The 27,870-nt window shown below is 44.4% G+C and overlaps 1 protein-coding gene across 2 annotated transcripts; it reads right to left on the reverse strand.

The window, feature by feature from the left end:
• Positions 1-163: 163 nt before the first annotated feature.
• palm3 (paralemmin 3) lies at positions 164-26,910 on the reverse strand. 2 transcript variants are annotated; one of them, XM_071913636.2, is made up of 8 exons: positions 26,426-26,910; positions 10,785-10,838; positions 10,099-10,179; positions 6,718-6,845; positions 6,004-6,076; positions 4,221-4,260; positions 3,389-3,442; positions 164-2,315 (listed from the first exon to the last, which is right to left on the reverse strand). In XM_071913636.2, exons 2-8 carry the CDS (start codon positions 10,827-10,829, stop codon positions 1,249-1,251), a joined length of 1,488 nt encoding a protein of 495 aa, XP_071769737.2. In that variant the 5' UTR covers positions 10,830-10,838; positions 26,426-26,910; the 3' UTR covers positions 164-1,248. The 2 variants fall into 2 exon arrangements, with proteins under 2 accessions (XP_071769737.2, XP_071769738.2); XM_071913637.2 differs by having other exon boundaries at positions 4,230-4,260; positions 26,426-26,908.
• Between the last annotated feature and the right edge of the window lie 960 nt (positions 26,911-27,870).

Raw genomic sequence — 27,870 nt, forward strand, 5'->3', positions numbered from 1 at the left:
TAACTGCTTGATTGTAAACTGATATTATGAGTTACTGCAATAATCATTTGAAGAGATAAAGCTTCTGTCAGGATCTAGTGTGACTGGAAAGAAAAGCAAACATGCTTCAGGTCAAATTTCAAGACAAATACACAGAACAGAAAGAAAAACAAGAACATCAGGCAATGTTTCACAAATGTCAGTTTAATCATTAAACCATGTTGCTTGTTTCAAAATTGACAAGCTCAAAACAAAGTATGTTTCTGTACAACAACCCAGCCACTCTCAATTCCAGATACTTATTTTATATACAGTTCATCCATGCACAGAGCAATCTCAGGAGCTATGGAGCCTCTCTTGAAAAGTATGTTTGGTAAAATACAAAATTCATAGTTACAGCTATTCTAAAATAATTTCCCTTTTAAAAGTGACAATGGTCCACAAAAAAAAAATAGTATTCAGTGGTGCATACCATGCCGTTTGTAAGGTAGACCATTTCATACAGTAGTCTATGGACTGACAATATCTGTATGTATGGTAACTATACAGAGTAAATAAAAATGTTCTGGCCGTGGATTGGATTAAAAATTTCTCTCTTTAACAAAAGACCCAAATCTATAAAATAATTCAGCTCCTAAATCACTGAAATAAAACAATATTATCCTCTCATCACCTTTCTGGATCTTTGCATTTTTTTTGAGTTGACTCCCAAGAAGACACTCATTTAGATCATAAAATGTCCTTTCAATTATAGATACAAGATGTGCAAGTAATACATCTTTGGTCCCTGTTTTTCCAGTAACTGTGTACTACCAGCCGACAACGGGCATGTGTGTTCTTTAACCCGGTGTAGATTGGTTGGCTGGTTATTTAGTCTGCTGACCAAGAAAAATCAAATCAAAGCTCAAACTTTGGTCTTATTGTGTGAAGGGAATTTAAAGCTGTACTCCTGGGTAGGGAGCTCCACAAGGCACTTGAACACTGACGTCTCCGGTCCACAACCTCCCCACCCTTCACCCTGTTGGAGAGAGCTCACTTCCTTTTGGAGTATCAATGCTCAGGAGTGGGATAAGGGAGTTTCAAGACAAACGCGGGGAAGGAGGGTAGAAGGCGAGAGGGGAGAGGGGAGTAGTTCCTGCACGTGTGAAATTTGGTTGCGGGACCAAAACGAGGGGAAGGGGAAGGAGAGTGTTACAGAGAGACAGAATGAAGGATAAAGACAGACCGTGAGAGGGAGAGGGGAACCGAACACAGTGTCAGAGGTGGCGTTCACATGACGGAGCAGCACTGGCAGGTTTTACGTTTGGGAGCTGCGATCTCCCCTCCCTGGTTGGCCCTGGTTGGGGTGAGTGTCTCTGCGCTGACCGGGCCGCTGGCCGCCGCTGGCTCCGCTCGGGTCTGGGGGACTTTGCCCTGTGACAGTAGGGGCTCCTGCTCCCCCGGCCCCGCCTCTGTCCTCTGGTTTTCCTGGGGGTCGGCCAGGGACACCTCCTGGAACTGACCGGGGAGGGATGCGGGGGCCGGGGCTATGGAGGCCGCCTCCGCCCCCTCCGGTGCCACGTCCTCCGGTGCAGCCGCAGCCTCTCCCTCAGCCTCTGCCCTGGGGGTGAGGGAGGAGGGCTGCGCCTCCGAATAGACTGGCACTGAAGCCACTGCGGAGCCCTCTAGAGCATCGGCCGGGGACTGCGGCTGCGCAGAGGCAGGCGCTTCCGAACGGTCTTCTTCTCCTTCAGCTTTTGTCTCTGCGTCTCCATTTTCGTTTGTCTTTGCGTCTCCATTTTCGTTTGTCTTTGCGTCTCCCTCCGTCTCTCCCTCTCCAGCTGGTTTGTCTGCCTCTGCGGTGGGTGCAGCTGCCTCGCTCTCACTCTCCTTTTGTCCCTCTGGTTCAGTGGAAGTTTCTGGAGCTGCTTCCGCTTTCGCCACCTCCTCCTCCGCAGTCTCTCCTCCCTCCTCGGGGGCATCTGAGTTTGGCTGAGCGGTGTCCTCCGGCTGCCCGACCTCCCGCTGCCCTTCCTGCGGAGTTAGATCCTCGGGTGCATCGTCCCCTTCCTCTGTGATGATCACTCGTTCTGCGCGCATCACCAACGTCCCTTCCTCCTCCTCATTAATCTTGACATTTGGAACCTGATCAGGCTCCACCTCAGAGGAACCCAGGAACGTCATGGTAACAGTGCCCTCAGGGGCTCCGATTGGTCCGTTGGTGCTGGATGGAGCGTTCTCTTCCGGGGCATCGTGATTGGCCTCTATCTCCCCCTCTGCCGCGCCATTGGTTAGGACAGCGGCCATTCCATCCAGTAGCGGGGAGAGGTTTTTCTTCACTTCATCTTCAATTGTTTCTGAAGATAAAAGATCAAATGAATATCAATGTCAGTAAAGGAGAAATATTTGTGGCATTTATATATTATATATATATTTGATTGCAATCGCCTGTTGCTTTGCTACCAATACGTCTCAGTTCAATACTGCTAGTTGTTCTATTGTAATGCAATGAACAAAAGGTTCTAGCAGTTCTGAGTCTGTGGTAGTGTTAACAAGCCAAGTAACTCATCTCTGCCCTTATATAAAATGTAGAAGCTAATAAAGGGACAGCACTGTTGTACCCACATACTATGAACAGTACACACACAGGATAGAATTTTAAGCAAACGGAGGCTTTTACAGTAGTTATAAAACAGACTGTAAACCCTGGCAAGAGTGGATATTAATTGTACCATCATGAGGAAAATCAAGCTAAAACACAAGAGAAGCAAGAGAAAGAGAAATGTTAAAATAATAAAAACAGGACATTTCAAGGATAAATCATAAGAGAAAGAAGTGAAGGCTGGTGAAATAGATGTTACAGACACCGAGAAGAAAGCAAGAGACAGAGAGTGTAGAAACAGAATAAAAGACTCAGAAAATGTGAATTTAGATTCTGCAGTCTGGGCAAGAACGTTTCCCCATATAGCCCCAATGATTCAAACACAAGCGGACAGGACCATTTCATTTTGAGAACTCTCACGTCAACTTCAACAACTTCAGCAGTATCCCCACTGACATGTCCATGTACCCACTGCCCTCTAAAAACGCAACTTATGCACTTGATCCGCCATTAGCATACATATATATGCTAATCCTCATTTAACATGCTTAAATATTCATCAGTGCATATATGAACTTTCTGTGAAGTAAAGGCATGCCAGTGCCACTCCTTCCTTTCTAATGCAAATGTCTGAAGAACAGTATGTACAATGCATACAGAGTATATCTACAGGGGATTACAGAGTCTTTACGGGGTTTAACATAAGTGGGTGTTTTGATCGTGTTTAACAAGGGGAAGTGAGGAGAGGCAATAAGTTGTTTTCAGAGTCAGGCTGACAAGAGGGATGCTGACATCACTAACCGTACAGAGGGTTGACTCAGTACCCACCTGATCCTGTGGCTTTCTCTTGTCCGTTCTGCACAACAGCACCTTGGACTACCTCTGTGAAAGGAACAGTTAGTATTTACAGTAATGTTCGCAGGTAGCAGTGATTTTCATTCACATATGCAGTGTTAAGTGGAGCATTGGCTAAGTATGCATTCAAACCAAATTACTCAAACCAAGTTGTACCTCTCACTGTCTTTTATGGAGTCCACTGTCCTCTATGCTCTCTCAGATAGACAGAAAGACCATGTGGCATATCCATGCACCTGTGCTTGTTTTGGACAACTTTATCTTGTCATAATATCTACACACAAGTGCAACACTGCAACCAAGTCCTGGCTTAGAGAGGCAATCTATTCTATTCTTGGTATCCAATAACACCGGTCCTTTTCTTTGCTCACAGAGACAGAAACATGGGAAGGGGTCCAAACATTAAACAAATGAAATCTAATCAATATGTACTGATGTAATTAACCAAGAGTAGCATTAGAAGAACAGCTGTGGCTAACAGGTGGTGGCTGCCCAAGAAGAATAGGTCTGTACAGGGAGGTTATAATTACTACATTATACAGTGTTACAGGGTGGAAATGTATTGGACAGAATACAGTTTGAGTGTTGGAAAAGGCAGGCGATACTATACTCTTTCTTTGCTACATATTGTGGATGTTTTTGAGCTTGTCAAATTGCATGAAAATGCTCACGTTGACTATTCTGTAATGTCAATTCTATGTTTCAGTTCATCGTGCTGTCTGAAAAAAGCTAATGCCAACTTAATTCCATATAATGTCCATTCTAACTCTAACATTTCTAAGGGCCAATGTGTTGTTGATCTCACCCCACTCACCTGCTGCGGCCTCTGCCACCTTCACTGCTTCCTATTGGATGAGAGAGAAAGGGGAGGGGTTAAATATACTGTTGCGGGACAGGTAAAACGCTGTGTGTGTGTGTCACAATTTTTTCTATGTTCAGTGTAGAAGGGCTGAGGGATGCAGACCATGACTGACTTTCATCAGCATCTCAGCACAGAAGTGCTGATTCAGAGTCAGTTTTACCATTCAGGTTATTAAAACAGAAGTGGTCAAGAGAACCAGGTCAAGGATCTTACATCAGCACTACTATGAGCAAGGCAAAGTATCAGAGATTTTTCAACAGTAATTCTAGCGATCCTTATTTCTATTTCTACTACCGTTTTTACCACCTTTCAGTGCCTCAAAACATCATTATCAACACCAAAAAACGGTAAGCCTCTCTCGATACCCAGCTGTACCAAAGAGAAGCTCGGTCTATATGGGCCAAGAACTCTTCCCCTCCAGTGTATTTTGATGGGAAGATGAGGAGAGAAGACACAATAAATGAAGGGCGGATATTAGAGCATGAGTCACACAAGCTTTGAGGAGACAGACACATTCAGGACATTTCCATGACTGATTTTGCCTCAGGCTGTCTAAACACGTTTCCATCCTATGTTCTAAACTTGTTGAGTTGTCCCTGATAAGCACAGGACTGTAAAACTAGCTAATGTGTGCTCTGAGATGATTTTGACGATCTTTGCTGAGAAATGATTAACAACTTTATTCCTAACCACTAGGGGGAGTCAATGAGCTGCAAAGCCTATACCTGACCTTTGAGAAGTTGATACTTTTTCCCAGGTTGGTACAGTACTATGCCTAGTTAACCACGTCAGATCTGGAGAGACGAAGGTGACCTACAGTAGGCATGAGTGTGTGTGTGTGTGTGTGTGTGTGTGTGTGTGTGTGCCTGTTATAATAAAGCCCAACTCCAGTGACCTCATCACCCCTTTAACATTTCCAGGCTCTTCTGAAAATGGTTAATCTCAAAAAGGGATAAACAGATGAATCAGGGAAGGAGATGCACACATGTGCCTGATGGAGTTGGCAGGAATTAGCTGTCGGTCACTCTCAGCCTGCCCACTAAACCAAAGATTTGTTTGCGTGGTCTGTTTGAAGTATTTCAGACTGAGGATGAGGTCACTTGAGGGAGACGTTTAAAGTCTCCTCCATCACAGCCAGCGTGCCTAATTGTCTATAATAGCTATTAAAATTGGAATCCACTGTTTACGACTTCAGTTGATTTAAGCTAAACTCCAAAAGCCAAGGTTAAGATGAATATACGATAGCTACAAAAAAAAAAACTCACTAGAAAAGACCCTGGAGCGCACAGTCGAACGGGAGGGAGAATTCTTTTGTTCTACTATAAAGACCTTCAATGAAGTGAGGTAAACAATCCTGCGCCTGCCTTGAGGCGAAACAATAATTCCAGAATGGATCAAGTGCTGAATTGTTTATGTAAGAGGGCTGCTTACATTCATAAAGTTCCTGCTTTTGAACAAGAGGTGCTACATCAAAGCTACATTAAGAGGGAAATGCATTATTCATGGCAGAAAGCCACAGACAGAAATTGTGGGAAAATTTTGCTTAATGGAAGGTGATGGGGCAAGCTTGTTCGATACATATTCCCACCCCCTTTTGTGTCCACTGTGGGAATGTGTGCTTGTCTGTGTGTGTGCGAGAATGTGAGTGGGTCTGTGTGTGTGCGAGAGAGAGAGAGAGTGTGTGTGTGTGTGTGTGTGTGTGTGTGTGTGTGCGCAAGTTCCTCACCGTTTGGCCATCCTCCATCTGCTCGTTCAGCTTCTCCTCCTCCTCTGCCAACCGCTGACTCTCTGTCTGCAACCTGAGACAGACAGTCACACGCACACACACACACACACACACACACACAAAAACATACAAACAATACATTCATATTTTATGATACATTTAAGTCTATTTATGTAAACATATCTTCAAATGTGAGGCTAAGATATGATCATAGCCATATTTTATAGTGTGTGAGGATAGTTGGAGGAGACTGAGGCAGAGCGGTGGCTGTTTGCTATAAAAAGCTTGGTTCTCGGTTCGAGGAGTACAGTCTTCAGGGACTTGACAACATTGTCCGCTGCAATAAAGAGAGGGCTAGTCCTGCCTGGTGAGTGTGCAGGCTAGACCAGGGCGCGCACACACACACACACACACACACACACTCAGTTTCTCTCTCACTCGGCCTCTAAGTTCCAATTCAAGTGTAGTACTGGCATGATAAAACCTACTTTGCCAAAGCATACATATTGTACAACAGCAGCAACAATGACAAAGAAACAAAAATAGAAACCGGAACGCTGTAACTATCAATTATAAATTGAGCGTCGACAATAAAAATAAAAATTTCCCAAGCAGCCACAAACTCTCCTGGTCTTTCTCTCACTCATGCACACGTGCGCACACACACACACCCTCACACACACACACACACACACAAACACGCAGTGGCCATACTTGTCAATGCGCTTTTCGATCTCCTGGGCCTGGGAGCCCCACAGAGGGGAGCGGGGGCTCTGGGTGTCCGGGGAGGTCGGGGACTGGGGGGGGCCCTCCATCAGCCACTGGTCCCTTAGAGATTTCCTCTGGAGCGAGAGAGAGAGCGAGAGAGAGAGAGAGAGAGAGAGAGTTGGTGGGATGGAGAGAGGACAAGAAGGAAGAGGGAAGAGAGGGAGGGAAATAGAATATGAGGTAGAGATGGGGAGAGAGGAAGAGATGATGATTTTACATACGTGAGCCGTATCGTGATATATATATATCGATATCGCCCAGCCCTACATGTGCGCTTTTCCTTCTTTCCCTTCTTCTTCTTCCTACACCACTCTCCAGTAAATAGACATGACCCAGTGAACAAAAGCTGCCCGGGGCTGCCTCTGACTACTCAATGCTTGCAGTAAACCAAACCAACCGGGTGCTTTCATGTTTTACAGGGAGGAGAAGAGCACAGTTCTCAATAAGGTGTAGAATTGACTCTCTCACTGGCTGCCTCTACGCAAACAGTTTCAAGGGCCTAACAGAAACACACATACACCCAACAGGTGTCCCATCCCATTCCTTTAACTCTCATACTCATTTAAAAAAGGAAATCCGTCTCATTTCCTTTGTTGTCGCCATTCCTTGTCATTTCCCTACCTGGTCCTCCTTGCCACATAAAGGGACTAACCCTTCTCTATTTTGCCTTCCCCTCGTTTCCATTCTCCCTCACTCCTCTTTAGCTGTCCTTTAGATCCCCCTCTCTCTCTCATTTTCTCTTTCTCTTTCCTCGCTCAAGTGCAGAGGAGTCAGGAAAGGAAGTCTGCAGCCGGCATTTACTTCCTCAAACATTCTGGCTCTCACCAATGTCGCGTCACATCAGACCCCCAAAGGGCTCATAGCGCAGACTTCAAAGCTGTCTGTGTTTGTGTGTGTGAAATAGAGGGAGAGAGAGAGAGAGAGAGAGAGAGAGAGAGAGAGATCCCGTGCAGATGTATATGTTGTGAGTTCCCACTTGCGAGCATGATAGTCCATCTCAAACTACAGTACCTATACATTTCATGTTGTTTGAAACTGTGGGTTTATTTCACCCATATTGATTAAGACTAGCCCTACGGACATGATTTTTCTATAAGAGAAAGGTAGAAAAACGATCTGCTCAAGGACATGGGTTATCTCCATCAGTGAATCCAGCCTTGAGTGCTGCTGCAGAGTTACACTCATGTTCTACTACACCTGCACATATAATCATGTATGATAGTATATCGCAATTTCATTCTCCAAAATGTTTCCAAGCCACTGTAAAGCAAAACATAAAATGCAAATTCCCATCCCCTGGGTTGAAGTGAATAAATTGGCTTCCTGAATGTCAAAAAAAACACAAAACACATCCAATGGAGAGTAATTCAAGAATTGATGAGTATCGGGGAAGTTGTTATCATTCTCGAGTGTCAGCTAAAGTTGGCCATATTTCATGCTTTCACACAAAGAATGCAATATTCGACTGCACCTTATACATGAGAGTGACAGCGGATACGACATTTCTGAGGTTGTGGTGGACAGACACTTTACAGACAACATTTCAGGATGTCAAAAGCCACTTTTGAATTGTTCTGCAATGAGTTTGAACCACATAAGGCAGATCATGCCAGGCTTATCTCATTATGCATTTAACAAATGCGCCCATCGCTATTTATTGCATCATTTCTTTACTGACATTTCCACTTCAAGTGAGCGGGAAAGTTTTTGGCAATATTGAGGACATTTTATATAATTTTGCCATATCCGTTCACCTGCTTTAAATTTGATACAAAAAAAATACTTGGGATGGTATCACGTCGATGGTATAACATTTCATTTAGAATGTCTGCTGTAGTTGAAAACATGCAATAAAACAGTTTTGGTCCCCAGATCATCAAGACTAATTATTGTGATCAACAATTTTGATCATAATGGCAGTATGGGTGGCATAGTGAGTTGGGCGACTATCCTTCAACCGGCGGACCCAGGTTCAAACACCAGTGCCAGCAAGCGTCGGCCCTGCTGAAGTGTCCTTGAGCAAGTGAATCCCTGAGCCTGACCTCTGACCTCCCTGTGGAGGAGGGCAAGAGGAAAGAGAATCTCTCTGCAGGGATCACTGAAGTAGTTTACATTTCCTCTAGCAAAAACAGCCAGGATTATCATTTCAGTCATAATCATGCGACATATGCTCTACTATCCAGTGCGAAGCATGCATAGCAGCCACTCTGCTGTGCAAAGCCGGGTGATATCTGCAAGCTTCTCACTAACTGCTGAGCTGAAAGCATCAGAAAACCCACACCACCTTCCAGCCCCTGGCCCTATGTTTCCAAAATCGTGCTAGCTGCTAGCCACTAGCTAACTCCTAACCCTATAAGCGTCACAAAACCCTCTCTGTGCTCTCTCCTGCGGTGCAGAACAAGCGCCCGCTCTGTTCCCCTCCCGGTGCTTTTGGCTGGCTGGACACGGCCCTCCCTAAACTTCCTCCCAGGTCAGGAGCTAAGCTGCTGCTCCCTCCTATCACCTCCCTACATCTGACAACAGCAGCCCTGGGCTTACGCAACAGTCAATACCAAGGCTAATGAATGTACTAAAGGCTAAGATGTAAAGACCTCCCGTGAGAGAACGAGCATCGGATTAATCATTAAAATGGTTCCTCGAGGGCTGTTTCTGTTTGATGCTTTGATCTCATGGATACAATAAACGTGTGTAGTGTCACACACAAACTGATATACTGTACACATATAGACACTCACATACGGATACTCATTTAGACACACAAACACACACATATTTGGTACGCATATGCAAAGTATTCTCTTGAATGCACATGCCTGCACACACACAAACACACACAATTTGAGGAATGTGCCCCAGGGCCGTGTAACACAGTGGAGTAGGAAGGGGGAACGCCAATCTGGAAATGATGTGAAAACAATAGAGCAGCTCGGTGCGTCGCAGAGTGTGTAAACACTCGCATAAAAACTGATTTCAGCGAAGGAAGGCCTGCCTTTAACCTTGTCAGAGACTGGCAGAACCAGGAAGTGTGGAAGGGTGTGTGTGTGTGTGTGTGTGTGTGTGTGTGTGAGAGAGAGAGAGAGAGAGAGAGAGAGAGAGAGAGAGAGTGTGTGCGTGTGTGTGTGTGTGTGTGTGTGTGTCTTGGAAATTAATTTGGAGGGTATCTGCTTGCTAACAAGCTAGAATGACTCCGCAGAGGATTTTGGCTAACTAAATTGACGGCTGCACTCTATGGGAAAGTGTGTGTGTGTGTGTGTGTGTGTGTGTGTATGTGTGTGTGAATGAGTGACAGAACAGTTAGATGTATTCTGTGCATGATGTGTGTCAGACCTTGAGCTGCTGTAGTCTCAGCCTCTCATCCTCCATCTCTCTCTTGGCTCTGTCCTGCTCCTCCTGCAGCCGACGCTTCTCCTGAGGGAGAGAGAGAGAGAGAGAGAGAGAATGATTGAGAGTGTGGTAGAGAGGGAGTGAGCACGAGGAGTAAGGTTTTATTCAAATAAAGACGGAAAGAAAGATGGAAAGAGAAAGACAGACCGAGAGACAGACAGATAGACAAACAGAAGTAAGTAAATAAATAAACAAAGAAAGAAAGAAAAGAGATAGCAGTGAATAAAACATCAGTGGGAAAGAGTAGGAGGGGGACACCTGGTCAACCATCTGTCACAAGGACACTGTCGCCATAGACACCAGGTACCTATCCCATAATACTCGGCCGCTGAGAAGAGTACCTGTGCCCATGGCAACCCTCTGGTGTTGTTTTCGTGGGACCAGGCAGGCCCTGGCTCGCCACACAGCACCCTGGGTAAATTATTAAGGAGCTATGGACAGCTCACAGGGCACAGCCTAGTCCCTTTGCCCTCTCTTTCTGTACGAGTACATATATAGATAAATGTGTGTGTATGTGGGGGAGAGAGAGAGAGAGAGAGAGAGAGAGAGAGAGAGAGAGAGAGAGAGAGAGAGAGAGAGAGAGATAGAGAGAGAGAGAGAGAGAGAGAGTGTGTGGCAGGTGGACTCACAGCAATGGCCTGCAGTCTCTGTTGGTACTTCTCCGCCTCATCCATCTCTGGCACCTGCGACACAACAAGACGGGGTCAAAGGTTAGAGATTAGAGGTTTAAGAGATCAAGTGGATCCATTTACTCTCAGCATTGGGTTTGATCGTTATTTGTTTTTACCAAGAGAGAGAGAGCCCTCGCTATTAATTCATATGAATCTGGTGTGATCCTTTTAAAACCCTACTTAACATTTTCATCTGTTTACAAGTCCATTTTTTGATGGTGTCTGGGCTCTACTATTTTTCTGTCTCTGCTAGTGTAAAATATGCACAAAATGCATCTGGAGTCTAATGGAGACTAATGGAGGCCTAATGGAGTCAGTATGGAGAACAGAGCCAAACAGCATTGCAGGGTTAGTCCTTAAAATCCTCGAGTCCCACCCCTGATACATCAGAGGATATGGAGGATATGGAGTCGATGAGTGGGTGCACAAGATGACAGATGCAGGATTTGAGCCATGGCTATTTGTGAAGCATGTAATTGGACAAGTATCTCGCAAGTACGCGCCTTCGTCTGCGGAGCCACCATGACCCACAATCCTCCGCAGTAATCCCACCCTCACCAAAAACGTCTCTTCTCACCCCATTAAGTTTCATGACACGGCCTCAGGCGTCTCCAAGCAAATGAGCACGGGCCACATTTGTTTCCCCCTGCAGCTGACACTAAATGGGACAATATTTGAGCTCCCAAAAACTCAGAGATACATGAGAGAGCATAGACTATAGCCATACATAGCAACCAGCGCCCCAAAAAGCAACTCAGTCATTAGTGAGTTCCCACCATCACAAACCATAACTCTGCTGTTAGAGGAAAACCTCACATCTAAATAAAAAAAACTTTTCAGGAACTGAGGGGAACAAAAACTTATTTGAGATTGGCCCCCATGCATTTTTGTAATTCTACATAGGGTGGGTTTTGTGAACAAAAAAAGATTTCATAACTGAAGTAACAATTATAGTGAAAACATCGTCTTTATTGGCGTTTTTCACACGATGACAGCAATAAACTCCCAGTCTCTGACAATCCCCTGTGGTCTGTAAGGAGTTGTTTCTTACACCAAAAATCATTTAGCCACCACAGCAACCGAGATCTCACATTGGGAAAGATCTGGGTAGTACACGGCCCCATTTGTGTAACAAATGTCACACTGTCACTGGTAGCATCGCTAATCGCCATCACAGAGCTTTGAGGAACAAACCCTCTGCTTACCAGTAACCACACACACACACACACACACACACACACACATACACATACACGCCACTTTTATACAAACCCAGCACAAACTAACAAACAAGCTAGTGCCTAAGGACACCAATGGGGAGATGGAACTTGAGCAGTGACTTTATCTTTTCCACCCTATTACAGTCGCAACACTCGCACTTCCAATTCTGGAAAAAAAGGACACCTTTTCTTCTCCCCACCACCAAACTTCCAAAATAAGCTTTGGTACATCGATCCACAGCCCGCTTTTCTCATTTCTCCCAAACCCTCCAACAAATGAGGTTTCTCGTTCCTCCCCGCCAGGCTGCACCAGTTAAGCAGCAACACAGTAAAGCTGATGGTTGCTGCTGCAACACGGCAGATCTCTCAGGGCCTGAGGGAGACTTAGTTATCATAGCGAGAAAACTTCTCTTTACCTGCACCTGAAGGATTCCTTCACCTCTCTCAACGAGGTGGGTGGGTGGGTGGGTGGGTGGGGAGGGGGGGTGTCACAGGGGAACAGGGCCCACAACAAACAATATGAATATGTCAGTGTACTGTGGCGGGAGGAAAAAGAAAGGATGATCAAAGAGGATGAAGGAAGAAAAAACAGATTGAGAAACAACCCCTGGCATGCCTTTCATTACGCTGGAGTTCTCTAAAGAACAGAGGTGGGGAGACGGATCGGCACAAGCACATGTGAACATATATACGGTATATAGAGAGCGACTCAGAGACATGAGAGATTGCACCCCTCCAAGAGGAACAGACGCAGAGAGAGAGAGACAAAAATCTCATCTCGGCAGTGTTTTGAATGACTGGAGGTGCTATGACAGCTTACAGTATAAGCCTCCGTAGGGAGTGGAGGCTTGTGTCTCATCAGGGCTCCAGGAGAGCGCCCAGAATAGCAGCCAGAGATAAACAAGCAAACACAAACAGAGGCTTTGATGAGGAGGTATTGAGGAGCTCCCCGTAGACACACGCTGACTCCGATAATTAGACATGATACAGGAGGGTAGAGAAGAGAGGGAGACAAAGTCAAAAAGTTAAGAGACGGAGAAAGTCAAGGGGACCAGAGCAGAGAGAGGGAGAGAGAAAGGAAGACAGAGGGAGCGGAAGAGAGCAAGGGGGTGATACAGACTGGAGCGATTGGTTCGGGATTCAATTCCCCACTGAGGCTACCCAAAATACACTCGTGCACTCATGTAGGCACTTGGAGTAAAAAGCGTCCACCAAATGGCACAACCTGTGACTGGACACACAGAAATGGAGAAGGGAAGAAAATAGCTTGTGCGGGACAGACAGAAAATAAGAGATTGTTCTAGATTTCGCTCTATTTCCAACGGCACCAGGATCAAGAAACAAATTCGGGTCAGTCAGTCAGGGCTGAGACACGTCACTCCTCTGTATCTGTACTTCATCATGTTGTACAGCACTTGAGAAAATCATTTACTGTTCTTTATTGAGCGGTATCCATCCATTTAGAGGAAGTTTAATTATTGTTAAAATTTAACTTGAACGATAAATCTTTGCACCTTAGCTGCGAATTTTCACACAACTCCCACAATCATCCTCTGGTATTCAGAAAGAACTTCACCCCACGAAATGTGCTGTGGGACGGAACAGACTCTGCACTTGTTCACTGCACCCTTGCCTCTGTCAATTCACAGTATTCCCGAGGCACTTCATGGAACGAAACAGCGGTAGCAGAACAGCAACACGGCACAGAGCCATAAACACAGCTCATTGGCTGCCATTTAATTACAGACAGCAGTTCACCTGTAACACCTGTTGCCTGCCAGCCCAGCTGACTGTGTTGCAACGAGACTCAATTCCATTAAAATAGCCGGTTTTCTGTTTTTCACGGCAACAATTCCGGTCCTATAGACGCTTGCCAGTTGAGCAAGCAGGAGGTTGTCTGACCTCTCTGGTATGACCTCCCACACTCCCAGTTTCTGTCTCTATCTCTCAGCCGTGCAGTGTGCAGTGGAGCAGCTATGGTCAAAGTCGAAAGAGAAAAGAAGAGGAGCGCGTAAAACTACCTGGTGCATTATGAGTGATTGATAGGGAAGAGGCTAGGAACTCTGTACTGCTATGGCAGCCTCTCACGTCAGTCAGCCTGACTGCAGACGGTCAGCATGGTTTCACTGCAAACATTCCTCGTGCCTTGGTGCGAAAAGAAAGTATATTTGCCTAGTGTCTGTATGTGTGTGCGTGTGTGTGTTTATATAAGAATGTGTATTTGCCTAGTGGGGTGCCATGAAGTCTATATGCCGAGTGCTAGTGTGGTGACATTAGCTCTGCGCGAACAGATGGAGGAACAGTAGGGAGTCTGGAATGAAAAACTATACGGAATCCTTTAGTATCATAGCTCAATGCCTGCGGCTTTCTCTGACACGCACACGCACACACACACACACAGGTAGTGCACACAAGTAGGGCATGCACAATTCTCTATATATCAAAATGGAGATGGCAACCTTCAGCGCTACTATTCACAAATTGCAAGAGGCTGCAGTTCTTTTTTTTAATCAAAAGGTGCTCCAGAAGACCTTCTCAACAAACTATTTTGGTGTTCAGCAGAATCCAAATCATCAGAGAAAGCCTTTTCATTATATTCAAACAGAGCAAATCCCAAACAAGGCAAAGCATTAGCATTTCATTTCTCTGAGTGCTTAAAAAGAAGTTCCCTGAAAAGAAACGCCAACACACCCATTAACAATGGAAAAGGCTAAGGTACAATCAGTGTAATTGATGGGTAGCGCTCACATAGTCTCTGCCTCCTCTAGCTCTGTATTACCACTGACTGACTGAGAATATAATACCAATGGTGATGTACGTCTAACAGGAATTTCAGGAATTTAGAGCACTTTTTTCCACTATATTTCACACTAAGTATTTAGGAACATGTTTCTTCAAATATTCCACTCAGACATGGATATGTGCTCACATTTCAGTAGAGAGGTCAAAGGGCAGGGTCTGCCATTTCAGCATCAGGGACACTTTGACAGGGATGGAAACCTGTGACCTTTCAGTCATGACACTAACAAGACTGCAGCTGTACGCATATTACCCCGCGGACACAGGTATCACCAAGCTGGGGTCAATCATTGACAAGCCTCTCTGCCCAAGAATCAATTTTAATAATCCAGTCATTATATGATCAAAGACAGTGGACAAGTTGCTCACTCTTAACAAGGGGGAGAGGTGGGCAGGCAAAGCGTTGATTTGTCTGAATCCGCCCCTAAAATAAGCTAGGATGTACTGTTCGTCAAGGGGGCATGGTAAAAGATCAAAGAGCAGCAGTCTTCTGAAAAGTGTTGATTCTGTAAATATTAGTCACTGAACACACAACATGGCTCAGCATACACCGAGTTGCTAAAACAGCTTCAGGACTAAAGGGGGGATGGGTGGAGGGGGGTGGGTCATAAAAAGGCCATCCAGTGACATTCTGTTTTTGTGCGATGATGCAATTACACTGCTGTTAGACCCCTGGCCACCCTGCTTCACGGCACTTTGATGTTTCTGCTCCATTTCTCAGAGAGGAGGAGATTGGGGGGGGGGGGGGGGGGGGACTATTCTAGGAAGAGAGGCAAATGGGAGGCAAACGAGGGTAGGGGGTGTCAGATTGTGTGCAATTACAAAAGCACTCTGTGATATCGCTGCACTACATGTACTAACGTTAATGGTTTCATTAATTTCTAATACCTGCATTAGTAACGCTAGATTGGAATCGTCTTTGCTTAGGAAGTGCAGTTCAACTGCTAGGGGCTCGTTTACGGCGCTGCATGCTGCAGCCTCTGCATGTCTCCTTAACCCGCGTCTATCCAGCATTAGGACTGCAGGATTTTCAAGTCACTTCCTCTTGTGGAGTGGAGCACCTGCGCAGCGGCAGTGTAGCCAGTGTAGAAATGTGAGACTAGGAGCTACACTGTGTAAACTGTAAATGGTGGAACTGTACTAGATAAGAGGAAAGAAGTAGAGAGTTTAGAAAAACCTATACCACTTGAAATTATTAGATACAGAGAGAGAGAGAGAGAGAGAGAGAGAGAGAGAGAGAGAGAGTGAGAGAGAGAGAGAGAGAGAGAGACAGACAGACAGTCAGTGCTCCAAGGCCATTGTAGATTGGAAATATCCTTCCCTCCATATGTTTGGGAACAGGAAGAGAACAAACACCGCTGTCCTCCAGACGATAGGAGACAGAACATCCAATCACAACGACCCTGATCTCTGACCTCACGCATCCCCCGCTGTCGTCATTTGCCGCCGCTCAGGAAGGGCCTGACTGAAACAGACGGCTAACAAGTTGTAAAAACAAATTCCTGGATAGAACTTCAATCAGAGACGGGGCAATCAAAGAGGCAATCACTCTCCAGCGTGAGGGATGAACAGAGCGAACTGTTGTAAAGTGCTTTTTCATCAGCTATCGATTTCCATTTCCGGACTCTGCTGCAGAAATCACATTATTGGAGATGGATATCCTGCTTATCTGGATAGAAATAAATCTGAGACACAGTGGGGTGAATTTGTGTGTGTGTGTGTGTGTGTGTGTGTGTGTGTGGTATGAGTGGAATTTGAGGGGTTTGGACGGGCCAGCTCCAACAGCACACAGCAAAGTTTCTTTGACTGACAGTCCGGGTCAGAGGAATGAAAACACTGCATTCCGCTGTTCTTCTGTGTGTGTGTGTGTGTGTGTGTGTGTGTGTGTGTGTGTCTCTCTCACAGTGCTAACAGTATAATAGATTTGGGAGTGTGTCGGAGATTATCAAAGTCAACAACATACATCACAGATTTACTCCAAGTCATTTATCACTGCAGCACTTCACTGACATGACAGTCCTACCGCTGCCTAACTTCTGAAGTACCGCACAAGTTCAAATAACGTGCGCGCTTCAAAGCATCAAAGCCTTCATCAACCTACCAATCCCATTTAGAGTATCAGCCGCACAAATGATCACACCAGAACACATGCGCTTCAGAGCATCAAAGGCATCACCGCAAGAGAATATCAAAAGAAATCTACGATAGGTCGCAGTGTTCAGTGGCTAGAATAAATAAAGTTTAATGCACTGACAATTCAGGTAAATCATATTAGGAGAGGAGAATATGATGTAACAATAGCACCCAAAGGAGCAAATTCCTTCGCTCTCTTTCGTCCTCTATGTTTTACAGCCATAAGAAGGCTGGGAGCGATCAATGGCCTTCTGTCAGGTACCACACACATAGATACGCACACACACACACACACACACACACACACAATAGTGACTCTGTTCAGAAGGAGGTAGGCTGGTCTTAGCTTTCGCCCCACTCTACCCGCAGTATCCTTCCCCTCGTGTGGAAATGGAACAGTCCTGTACACACACACACACACACACACACACACACACACACTGTACCCGGTCCCTCACCTCTAGACTCTCCATATGGGCTGATCCAGTATGTATTGTGACATGGACGTTTCTGGATTAAACCGGCTATAGGAGCTCTTCTACAAAGACTGACTATGATTAACTTTGTCTACCAAGTCTCTAGTGAAAAATTCTACGCTAATAGAAGGATAAAAATGAAATATTTTTCCATAGTTTGTGCAGCCATTAATATAGCACATCAAAGTAAAAGCCTGGAAAAACGTTTACATATACATAAATATATAGTCGCATATTGCTTGATGTTGGTTCCAAATGAAGGCAACCCTCTAATCCCAAGCAATGTCAAAATCACTATCTAACGCTCACTTTTAAAATATTAATTCAGGAAGGCTTTCGGGCGAGAAAATAGGTTCCACAGCCATTAAATCCATACAGCAGATCAAACATGACAGGATGATGAAACCTTTGTAAAACCTTGTCATCCAATCATCCAATCAACAGAGAGGGCTGTAGACATTAACACGGTCATTCAGAACATATGCTTGGTGAAGCTGAAGAATAACAGGCGCTATGCAGCTTGGGTGAGTAAGCTTGGCTCTCTGAGTATGATTAATATGCAGGATTATCTATTTAATCCGACCGTGAAGAAGTCAGATTGTTGTATTAGTTCAAGTGTGGAAATCACAGTTGAAGTGTGAATCAGTTACATCAAAATAACTTTGGGGTCAGCGAGGTCGTGCCACTCCGGAGATGTTTGTATGCAGTCAGTTCATTTGGACTAAGAGTAAATAAGAGTTAATAATGTATTATTAGGCTGGATGTACATATACTCACTGACTATGTTAACATACATTATGTTTATTATGTTTTTATGATCGTTATATTTACATACATTACCCATTAACAAGATTAGTAATATATTATCCTCAATCCAGTTCAAACGTCTGTGATTAGGATTTCCGCACACATATAAAAGGGTTAATTCAATGCAGCTGTCACTTGGATTGATGGCCCAGTTGAAAATATAGTCACACATGTACGTATACTGTAGTCACAACCTTGCCTGGCTCCAAGGCAGGAAACTATAGGTTATCAACTGTCTCCCATCAGACGGTCTTAATCACGGTGGTTTCATGTTTTGGCGTTCATGAACTCTCCTATCTACGGCTTTATCTCCGTCAGCGTTGAACATAAATGCTTAAAGACATGTATTAGTGTCCATGATGAGTGAGGTAACACCGGTCTTTAACACTGAGGTGGAATGCGTTTGAATGAGTTTGTGGTATTCTGTTGGAGTTAAGATTACAAGCTAGCTGGGGCTGCATGGGAAACAGAGACAGTGTGACTGAAGGCAAAGTTGCCCTGAACTGCTGGGTCATTATAGCCTCTCCTATTTATCTTTGAGTTTAACAAATGATGGAAGTGTAATGTGTGACGTATATGTGTGTCTTCAGCCTGAAAATGTTAACAGAATAGTTGATTTAAAGTGAAAATAATTCACAAATGTTAACATGTACTGTAATCTTGGCAAACTCCGTTTACAAGAGAAAGTATTTTTAGGTTTGAAACAAGAGAGTCAAGTCTCTATTATGTGATGGTATCAAAAGACACTTTCTAGAGCCAGTCCAATTATTGTATGGGGGCCCAAAACCCAAAGCTTAAGCTCACATGAATAACAAATGCCTCTTCTGTTTTAGGGTAGATTTTCACTTTAATCCTCAAAGGGGAAATGAGAAATTGGAACCAAGATTGGCATTTATGGCCAACTTGACCAAACTCACAGAGTGAGACGGAGTGACAGAGACAGAGAGAGGAAGAGGGAAAGAGAAAGAAGTGAAAGGTCAACACTGCAGCCTTGTTCGTCGAGTCGCTGTTCAAACAAAGCCCGACGAGGGAACAAGCACTGACACAAGACTGAGTCTTCACACACTGCCTCACATACCATACAGCTGACAAGTCATGAGAGAGAGAAAGAACTAGAAATGTAAGGGAGAATGAGAGGAACGAACGAGACAGAGAGCAAGGGAGAGAGACATTATGCACTGGGAAAATGGTGCGAGGAACAAGAGAAGTTAAGACGAACGAGAGAGCATGCATTAGAGGAAGTGATGTGAAGAGAAGAGCGGGATCACAGTTTAAGACACCTGCTCTGACAAGTCCTGACAAGACACCTCAGGCTGTCTCACAATATAAACATTCTGTCAGCGTGTGCGTCAAACCTAGCAGCCTGACACACATACAGTACACAGAGAGACTCCACAAAGATGTTCTTCAACTTCTGTGTGCCATTCTCCATTTCTCCGTATCTTGAATGCTCACACAGACATGCACACAGAGAGATTTCACAAGTATCCAAGATGTGAAAGTAACTTCTGCAGCACTGGTGTACCTACAGTACACCCTCATGCCTGTCTTTTTTTTTTTTTTTTTTAAAGTGATATTCACAAGTTTATGCACAGCAACGGCGAGGTGTCATCAAAAAGCAGAATTGATACCAGCACAATGGAACTCACAGTGATTTTGTTCTGTCATTTGGCCTCTTTTTGGTAGAACTATTTTAGGATTTTCTACTAATGAGTTTTCTGACTCCCCACATACACACACGCACGCAGACACTCCTCTAGTTGTTAAGTATTCTCTCTGCACTTTGAGCAAGAGTGTGTGTGACATGTAACGGCTTGCTTCAGTGGTTTGTCTGTCTGTGTGTGCACAGGATTAGGGTGTGTGTGTGTGTGTGTGTGTGTGTGTGTGTGTGTGTGTGTGTGTGTGTGTGTGTGTGTGGGTCTCAAACAGGTTTGGAGAGGAATGCAGGACTGGTGTAATCCGGTCTCGGTTCATTTTCACTATTGTCATGGAGTCAAAAGCCTGGAGGCCTGTGTGCCGCTGGGCCTCGTAGCTCAGCCAAGATTACACACATCATCTCACATAACACATAGCAGCTTATATCAGAATTAAACTACAGTAGGGCAGCATGGTACAACCTTACAAAGACAATCTGTAAGGTAACTAATCTGAACTGTCAACAGATATGACGTAGCCTGAAAAGTCTTACCTTGAATTATGTAAATATCTGTAGGAGAGATAATAACTCGTTCAGCACTAGCTGGTAAGACCTTGCAATGCCAAATCACAGCATTTCACGGCATAGGCCTATGTGTAAATCTATTCTGCAAGGGTGCCTAGTCACCTTGTAGCTCTCAAGTCAGACAATCTAATGTTTAACTTGCCTCCTTCCTCATTATCGTGGCGGACAAACAAGCTGACATTCCAGCCCGCCAAGAAGGAAATTAGAGATAATACACTCATCCATCCATCCACACACACACACACACCCCACCCTCCCGCGCTCTCTGGGATTATAGCCGTGAGGAAGACAGGGGAGGAATTCATATCAAATGACTTTCTGAAATTCGTGGAACTTCAAATGTAAGAAAAGTTAGGTGTTGCATTGCTGGTATTGAAGAAGGATTATAGGGCCCACATGTATCAATCTTCACAGAGTATGAGTACTTATTCACTCCTGATCAAGATCAAAATCATATTCACCCAAAAGACAAAAAACAGAAACAACAGCACTCCCATTCTTAGAAGCATAATTCATACAATATCGGCCCAGCTCTCAGTTGTACAATGATTCTACTTCACTGTTGCAGTTAGCTCATTGTCAGCGGGGCTGAGGTGTGGACAGGTTTTTCTTATTAACCTTAGGCAGGTAACCTAAGATTTTCTTTGCCATCTAAATGAGAATGTAAAATATCCAATCTGTTTTGCATTTTCCTTGCACAAGGCACTTGAATGAATACAAATACTGCATGAATACACACAGTACTTGAATGAATACAAATACTGTGTGTATCCATGCTTAGGGCTTCTGAAGCAGTTCAAGTGGCCTACCATCATCATCCGGCATCAGCATCAACCCTCTGCCCCCTTTGTGAACCAACCACACTGTCTATGTTACTACCTACAGCTCTCTAAAGTCCAGAGAAAACCAGGTTTGGGAATTGGAAATTATAGTACAATCTGTCCATCATATGCATGAGTCTACTACTTTGTAATATGTGAAATTAAGTTCTAGGACACTATGGACACTTTCAAGGATTTTCAGGTGGACAAACAGAACTTCCTGGCAAGGAAAACCTGATATATCTGATCCTCAGAGTAATGTTACAACCTTTGAGACTGTTCAAGTCTATGGGAAGCTAAATAAAGCATATACTAATGTTCATTTTTCAGCCGTGTCTGATTCCCTACCAGGGTTAAAGGTCTTGGATAGTTCCCAGGACCCAACACTGTAGGGTTCAATAACAACTAGGTCAATAGCACTATCACACCACCACTATGGTTAAACCAGGGTCAGCAGGCTGGTACAAAGGAATGCCTTCATCTCTCTTGGGCAACCTAAAGTATTCTCCACAACTTGATCAACACACCAAGGTCATAAACACATCTCAGAGAGGCAAGATACACTCTATTGACCTGGGTAGGCAAACGGTATTAGTGGATTAGGGTTAGGATTGTCCAACATTGGCCAGAGCAACATTTGAAGTATGGTACTACAACTTAAAAACCACGGAAGTACTTAATCACCTAACAGGCATTTTGCTAATTCCGAATATGAAGCAAGACAAGACAAATTTGGCTGGTGTGAGGAAAAGCTGAAAGGCTCCATCACACGCTGTATGGCTGGAGTATGGACAGAGTACGAACACTGGATTTGGATTTTACGCTGCATACACTGATTAACTGTGCTAGATACCAACGCATGAAAATCAAACAAATTATAACTGGTAATGCAAATACTATTCAAAGCACACTTCAAGATAAAAGCAGGCGTGACTCACTGAAAGTTTCTTCTACCATCCACGAAGAAAAGTGTGTAATTTGCTATTGTTAAAAATCATCACAGTATGGGAGGCTATTACAGACGCAAAGATCGGTTGGGAACCCCATGGCAACCCAAAGTACCATGGTAACTGGTGGAAATAAGGGAACACTCATTGATCACATTTAAAAAATATCATTCACAAAGTTGCTTCCACGAAGCGAAGAAGAGTGCGGACAGCTACTGCCATCATTGTTAGACAACAAAGAGAGTTAGACAGATACATGGATTTATGATTTGCAAAGGCCACCAAAGCACAGGGAACAGCTTCCTTAATGGGGCCGCACTTAGACAAGACTTTAAAGGGAATCCATGATAAAGAGCTGGGCAAATGCTGGAAAACTAAGAAGCGAACTTCATCATCATGTCAGAGAGGGCTCATTTCTTTCTTTATGTTATCTCCTCAGGCCATTACCTTCACACCAATAAGACATTACTTAACTGTCTAATCCTTGTCTACTAGATTAATGTATTGTTGGTGGTGTCAGTGTAAGAGAAAGGGGTGTGCTGCCTACGAGAGGAAGAGAGGGGGAGAGAGAGTAAACTTAAGATGGTAAATGTTTTTATATCCTCCTCCTCTCACCAACTGTCAGCTAGGATTTCACAGGCGTAAGTAAACAGATTATTCCAAATGAAAAGAATACCACACACACACACACACACAATGATGTAAACTGTTCCGCCTCAAAATCCTGCCTTCTCCACATACACAAAAGACCCAAGGAAAAGGGACAAATAAAAGGACGAGTTCCTGTGAAATTCAGACTAGGACTAGTTCACAGGTAAAGGCCTGGGTGTGGCTGGCAGCTCAGGTATGCTGGGAACTGACATGGTGACATACTCCAGAAACAGAGATCAGATTTGTCCACTGGGCTGTAATGTAGCACTTGATGTCTCCATTACAGGATTTCTCAATAGTGAAAAATGAACCCGTCATAGTCGCAGGGGGGTTAGACTTCTGATGATGATGTTATGTAAGAGAGAGAGAGAGAGAGAGAGAGAGAAAGGGAGAGACAGAGGGTGAGAGAGAGACTTGAATAATCCAATATCACTTAAACTGAGGATAGAGGGAGAAAGAGAGACAGACAGAAAGAGAGACGGAGAGATACGCTGGGGGCGATGGTGGCAGTGAGGAATTTCCCTCCAGCTGAACGTTCATCCATCACCCGGCTTGCCAGGAGAAGAAGTGGTGGGTTTCATCACTCCCAGTCGCTCTTTTCTCTCCTCCCCTTTATCTCTGTTTTTTTAATCTCCCTCCGTTTTGTCAATGTCTGACTCTCTCCTGCTCTCTTCAGTATGATTTAAAAAGATAAAACTGCAGCTGATTGGTGGTGCTGACAACCACACAGTTTCTCATGCCCTTTTATCTGTCTTTTACAGCTATCTCGCCCACTCCTCTCCTCTCTCTTCTTCTTGCACATGAGGACAGATTTCTGCAGACTCATATCAAAACCAATCTGATTTGCAAGTGACAAGCGCATTCCCTTGTATTGACCTGCGCTCCATGCTACATTTCGCATGCACCATTAGAGATAAAACTTTTCAGCTTAACGGCAACAGACATGCAGGAGGGAGAAGTTGAATACCGTATTTCCTCTAATAGTGGCCGGTAGTCAATTAAAAGCCGGGTCTCCGATAATGGCCGGGGCCGTGGTCGACACGAACAAATAAAGGCCGGCCTCAAATACAGGCCGGGGGAAAAAACAAAGGAAACAAGACTAGGTCAAAACCTAGTATAAGGCTGGACCGTGTCTGTCTCCTCTCTCCACCGCTGTCCTCTCCACTGCGCCCACGGCCCGCATTGATCCTCCCGATCCAAGCCCCGGACACCCGCCGAAATCTCGGCTGGATCACCGGGAACACATCGGCGCCCAGGTTCAGTTAGCTTCAGCTTACATGCAAACAACGGTGGATACCGGTAAACTCCTGGTGCCTGTTTGTAACTGTAGTTTGTAGTAACGTACAAGTGCCACAAGATGGCTCAGCCGGCGGAAGTCTCTGGAGCGTGCCGTCGTCGATTACCGTAATTATCGTAATGCATTGCAGTAACAAAAAAACGTCTACCTAACGTACCCCAACAGAAGCAGATCAGAAAACAAGGAGGCTTCGTACTAAAATATGAGCAAATATACTTATCAAACAGAGGGAATTAGAAATAAAGGCCTGTCTCTAATATAAGCCTGCTTCCAATAAAGGCCTGGTACCCTCTGCAGTTGAGGTAAATAAAGGCCCAGGCCCATATTATTATATATTCCCTGTACTTGATTTTGGTTAAGTCTAAACACCTGACCCTGTATGTATAAAGTATCAGAGGCTTAAGTTACAATCTAACTTGATTCTGTGCAGGAGAGATCTGATCTTGTTTGGCTCCAGATCAAGCTACGTTCAAGTGAAAGACTGAATTCAATATTAAACTTTCTAAATGTTCAATACTTTTACCAAATGTGATCTGCAAGATAGAATTCCATTTCAATGTCACCTCTAGGGGGCGTATACCTGTGTATTGGAACAGCTAAAAGGAGAAGTAGCACTGGAATAGACAGGCTGCAGTGCGGCCCTTGACAGAAGGCTGCAGCAGTCAGCACAAAATTCAAACAGCTAAAAACCACCATGTCTTGATCTGAATCCCAGTCCACCTAAAGTGAACGATAAAACCAGTGACAGACACACAACTGATAACTAAACCCCTGTGTAAAAGTTCCTACAAAGCTGCCCAGGTCAAGTGCGGTAACACAAGTAACTAAGTCCTCTGATTTATTAAGCTTGATTCATCCTTGGACTGTTAGTACTGAGTATGTTAGAACAGCAGCGCTCATTTAAGAGTGCCAGCTTAGCTCTTTGGCCTCGGTGAAGTTTATGTCGTCATTTACCCTGGGCAGTGATCCTCCTAGATCAGTAGGCTATTCCTTTTCTTTGAAGCATGGGATGTGCTTTAAGCATCTTAAAACAGCAGTACTGATCTGGAACCAGTTGCCCCTTTGGCCATTGTGAAGTTCATGTGGTCATGTAATGTGACCTGGGCAGTGATCCTACATAAGTGCAACTTCTCTTTAAAACTTCAGGCATAAGTGACCTTGTTAACAAACCTTAAAGAAAGTCCTGAGAGTCGAATAAGCCAGAGGTGCAATTAGGTGAATAACACCCCCTGTATATGGCCTCAAGCCCCTCAGCTCTTCAGGCTGGTAGAGAAGAACCATGCTGGGATCTCTGCCCATTAACTACCACATGCTGGGCTGCATGCTAAACACAGTGTGCATGTGTGTGTTTCTGTATGGCGAGCTGTCACACAGCCCTGAGCTTTTCTAATCAAGCAGTGACCTGCCCTAGCTGTGGGTTTAAAATGCTGAAATAGCTCTGTGTGGTGCTGCATGAGAGGTGAATTTGTATGTGTGTGTGAGTGTGCAAACGAATGTGTGGTTAATGTGAGATGCAGAACTTGAGATCCTGTGTGTGTGTGTGTGTGTGTGTGTGTGTGTGTAGGTGTGTGTGTGTGTGTGTGTGTGTGTGTTTTGTGGTGAGGGAGTTGCAGCTAGCAAGACATCACTATCAGATGCAAACCTTAACCACTGCATCATAAAACTGCCTTATGCCCTGCAGACCTGCACACTGAGCCTCTATTTGGCTTTGTCATAATTACTCAAAAGGTTCAGTACTGACACATCCTCACAAAAAAGAACTATAGTATTCCTATAATAAATTTCAGATGGATACTATGCACATATCTCAGCGTAGTGATACCTTGGGAGATACAATAAAACATACCATCAAGTATGAACTCACTATTGAGTACCACAGACACTCTGAGTCCCAATGGGAGTTTTATAGTGATTTTTGTGAAGGTTGTAGGCTGAGTCGACCTTGGTGCAAAAATAGAAACAAGGTTCAGATATATCAGAAGTGAACTTTCAGAGCAGTTACACGGTGTTTCAAAGTGTAGCTGTATTAATGTATAACCCTTGGTTTTTGTAATGCTCTACGGAGGTCAGGCAAGTCAACAGCTGGTGAGGCTGTTCAGCTCTCTGGCTGGGATCACTTCCACCAGTTGGCCCAGTGTCAAAAGGTGTCAACCCACCAGAACACACCAAACTTGAGGCAGAGATGAGAAAGTTTGGTTGAACTAGCATAACAGCATAACAGACTTACCTGTTCTAACTTGGCCACTTGATACTGCAAGTCCAATAAAATATTCAAAACGAAAGCAAGTAGAAAACCGGAGTACGCTACGGTAAAACAAGACCAAAAACAGCGCAAAAAAACAGAAAACCTTCTTCCAACTCGATGAAATATGTGGCAAAAGAAAAAAAAAAAAAAAACACTAATCCCACTGTGTACTGAACACCTGAGTAGCCTCTGCAGCGAGCTGGCTCCGAAACTCAAAGCTCGTCACGAGTCCGCGCGCGACGTCGTAAATGTTTATCAAACTTTATGGGTCTATAAAGTTTTGCTTCAAAGAGAAAGTCGCGGCATTACCGGGAGACGAAGTGAAACCGTGTCGGAAAGTCACTCTCGCCGCCTCCCTTCGTGTCTAAACCCGTTCCCGAGGAGGGCTCGACTCGGTCTGGCCGGTGGTTACCTGACTCCAGTCATTACCGTGAGGCCAGCCCTCCGTCAGACAGCAGCCGCAGCCAAAATGTTTCCTGTTGTTGTCGCTCTGTGTGACTGGAGGTGCAGAGCAGATACATGGCCTTTCCTCAAAAGCAACAGGTTGCTCTCTACTTCCCTTCCTCCGACCATCTCACGTTCTCCCCATCGGACTGTTTGCCGTTCTCCCCTGCAACATATGCGGGGGAAATAATTAAAGCATTTAATATTTACATTTACTTTTGCCTCCTCCAATCTACACCAACGTCAGCAGTAATATTAACAAGAGCGCCGCAGGCTGTAGGCTGGCTGGCTTCGAAACTAATTTGGAGATAACACTTTTGCGAAAATTAGGCTGGAACTAGAACTCTGCAATGATGTAGGTGTAATAAACAGAATGAATCACTATCCTAACTGCTGTCTTGCACAAAAGCCCTCATAATGTCAAAATGTGTTGCATCTAAAACCATGCTGTAGCTACTATTCCAAAACTGTTAGGAAACAAGGACAACTCAAAATGACCAAACGATTCGATTTGATAAGCATACAAGTGAGAACTGATTCTTTATTTTGTAGCAACACATCATATGCATATTTAATTCATAAATATGTGCAAATAATCGATCTATAACCTTAAAATCAATCTAGTTAAAACCTGTGCCAACGTGGTCTGGTTTTTGCCACGCCCGTGTGTTGGTGATCATGACCATGAAGTTACTGTATGTTTTGACCATGAGGTTTCTGTGCAAGGGGTTGGTAGCTGCCTTTGCATGGAGCCTAATGTCCCATACATAATCAGATTAATAGTCCAGTCAGAATACAAACGCCTCATGCAACCACCTCAAAAGGAATAGATGTGTCTATTTTGAACAACATTTTGTTGAGTGTGACAGGGATGGCATGAACCTTTATAGTGGCTAATATTAGTGGCAGGACAAATAATAGTGGCTAATGGCTTTGTAAATGCTTTAACCGACTACTTTCTTTGGTTGGAATAGCTATGTCAT

Source organism: Centroberyx gerrardi, chromosome 3 (assembly GCF_048128805.1).
Source record: "Centroberyx gerrardi isolate f3 chromosome 3, fCenGer3.hap1.cur.20231027, whole genome shotgun sequence".
Classification (NCBI taxonomy): Eukaryota; Metazoa; Chordata; class Actinopteri; order Beryciformes; family Berycidae; genus Centroberyx; species Centroberyx gerrardi.

Coding starts and splice junctions, on each gene's coding strand:
- palm3 (XM_071913636.2), bottom strand. CDS start 10,829: ATGGATGAGGCGGAGAAGTACCAACAGAGACTGCAGGCCATTGCT. Junction 10,180..10,784: donor AGAGACTGCAGGCCATTGCT/GTGAGTCCACCT, acceptor TCTCTCCCTCAG/GAGAAGCGTCGGCTGCAGGA. Junction 2,316..3,388: donor AGAGAAAGCCACAGGATCAG/GTGGGTACTGAG, acceptor TTTTATCTTCAG/AAACAATTGAAGATGAAGTG.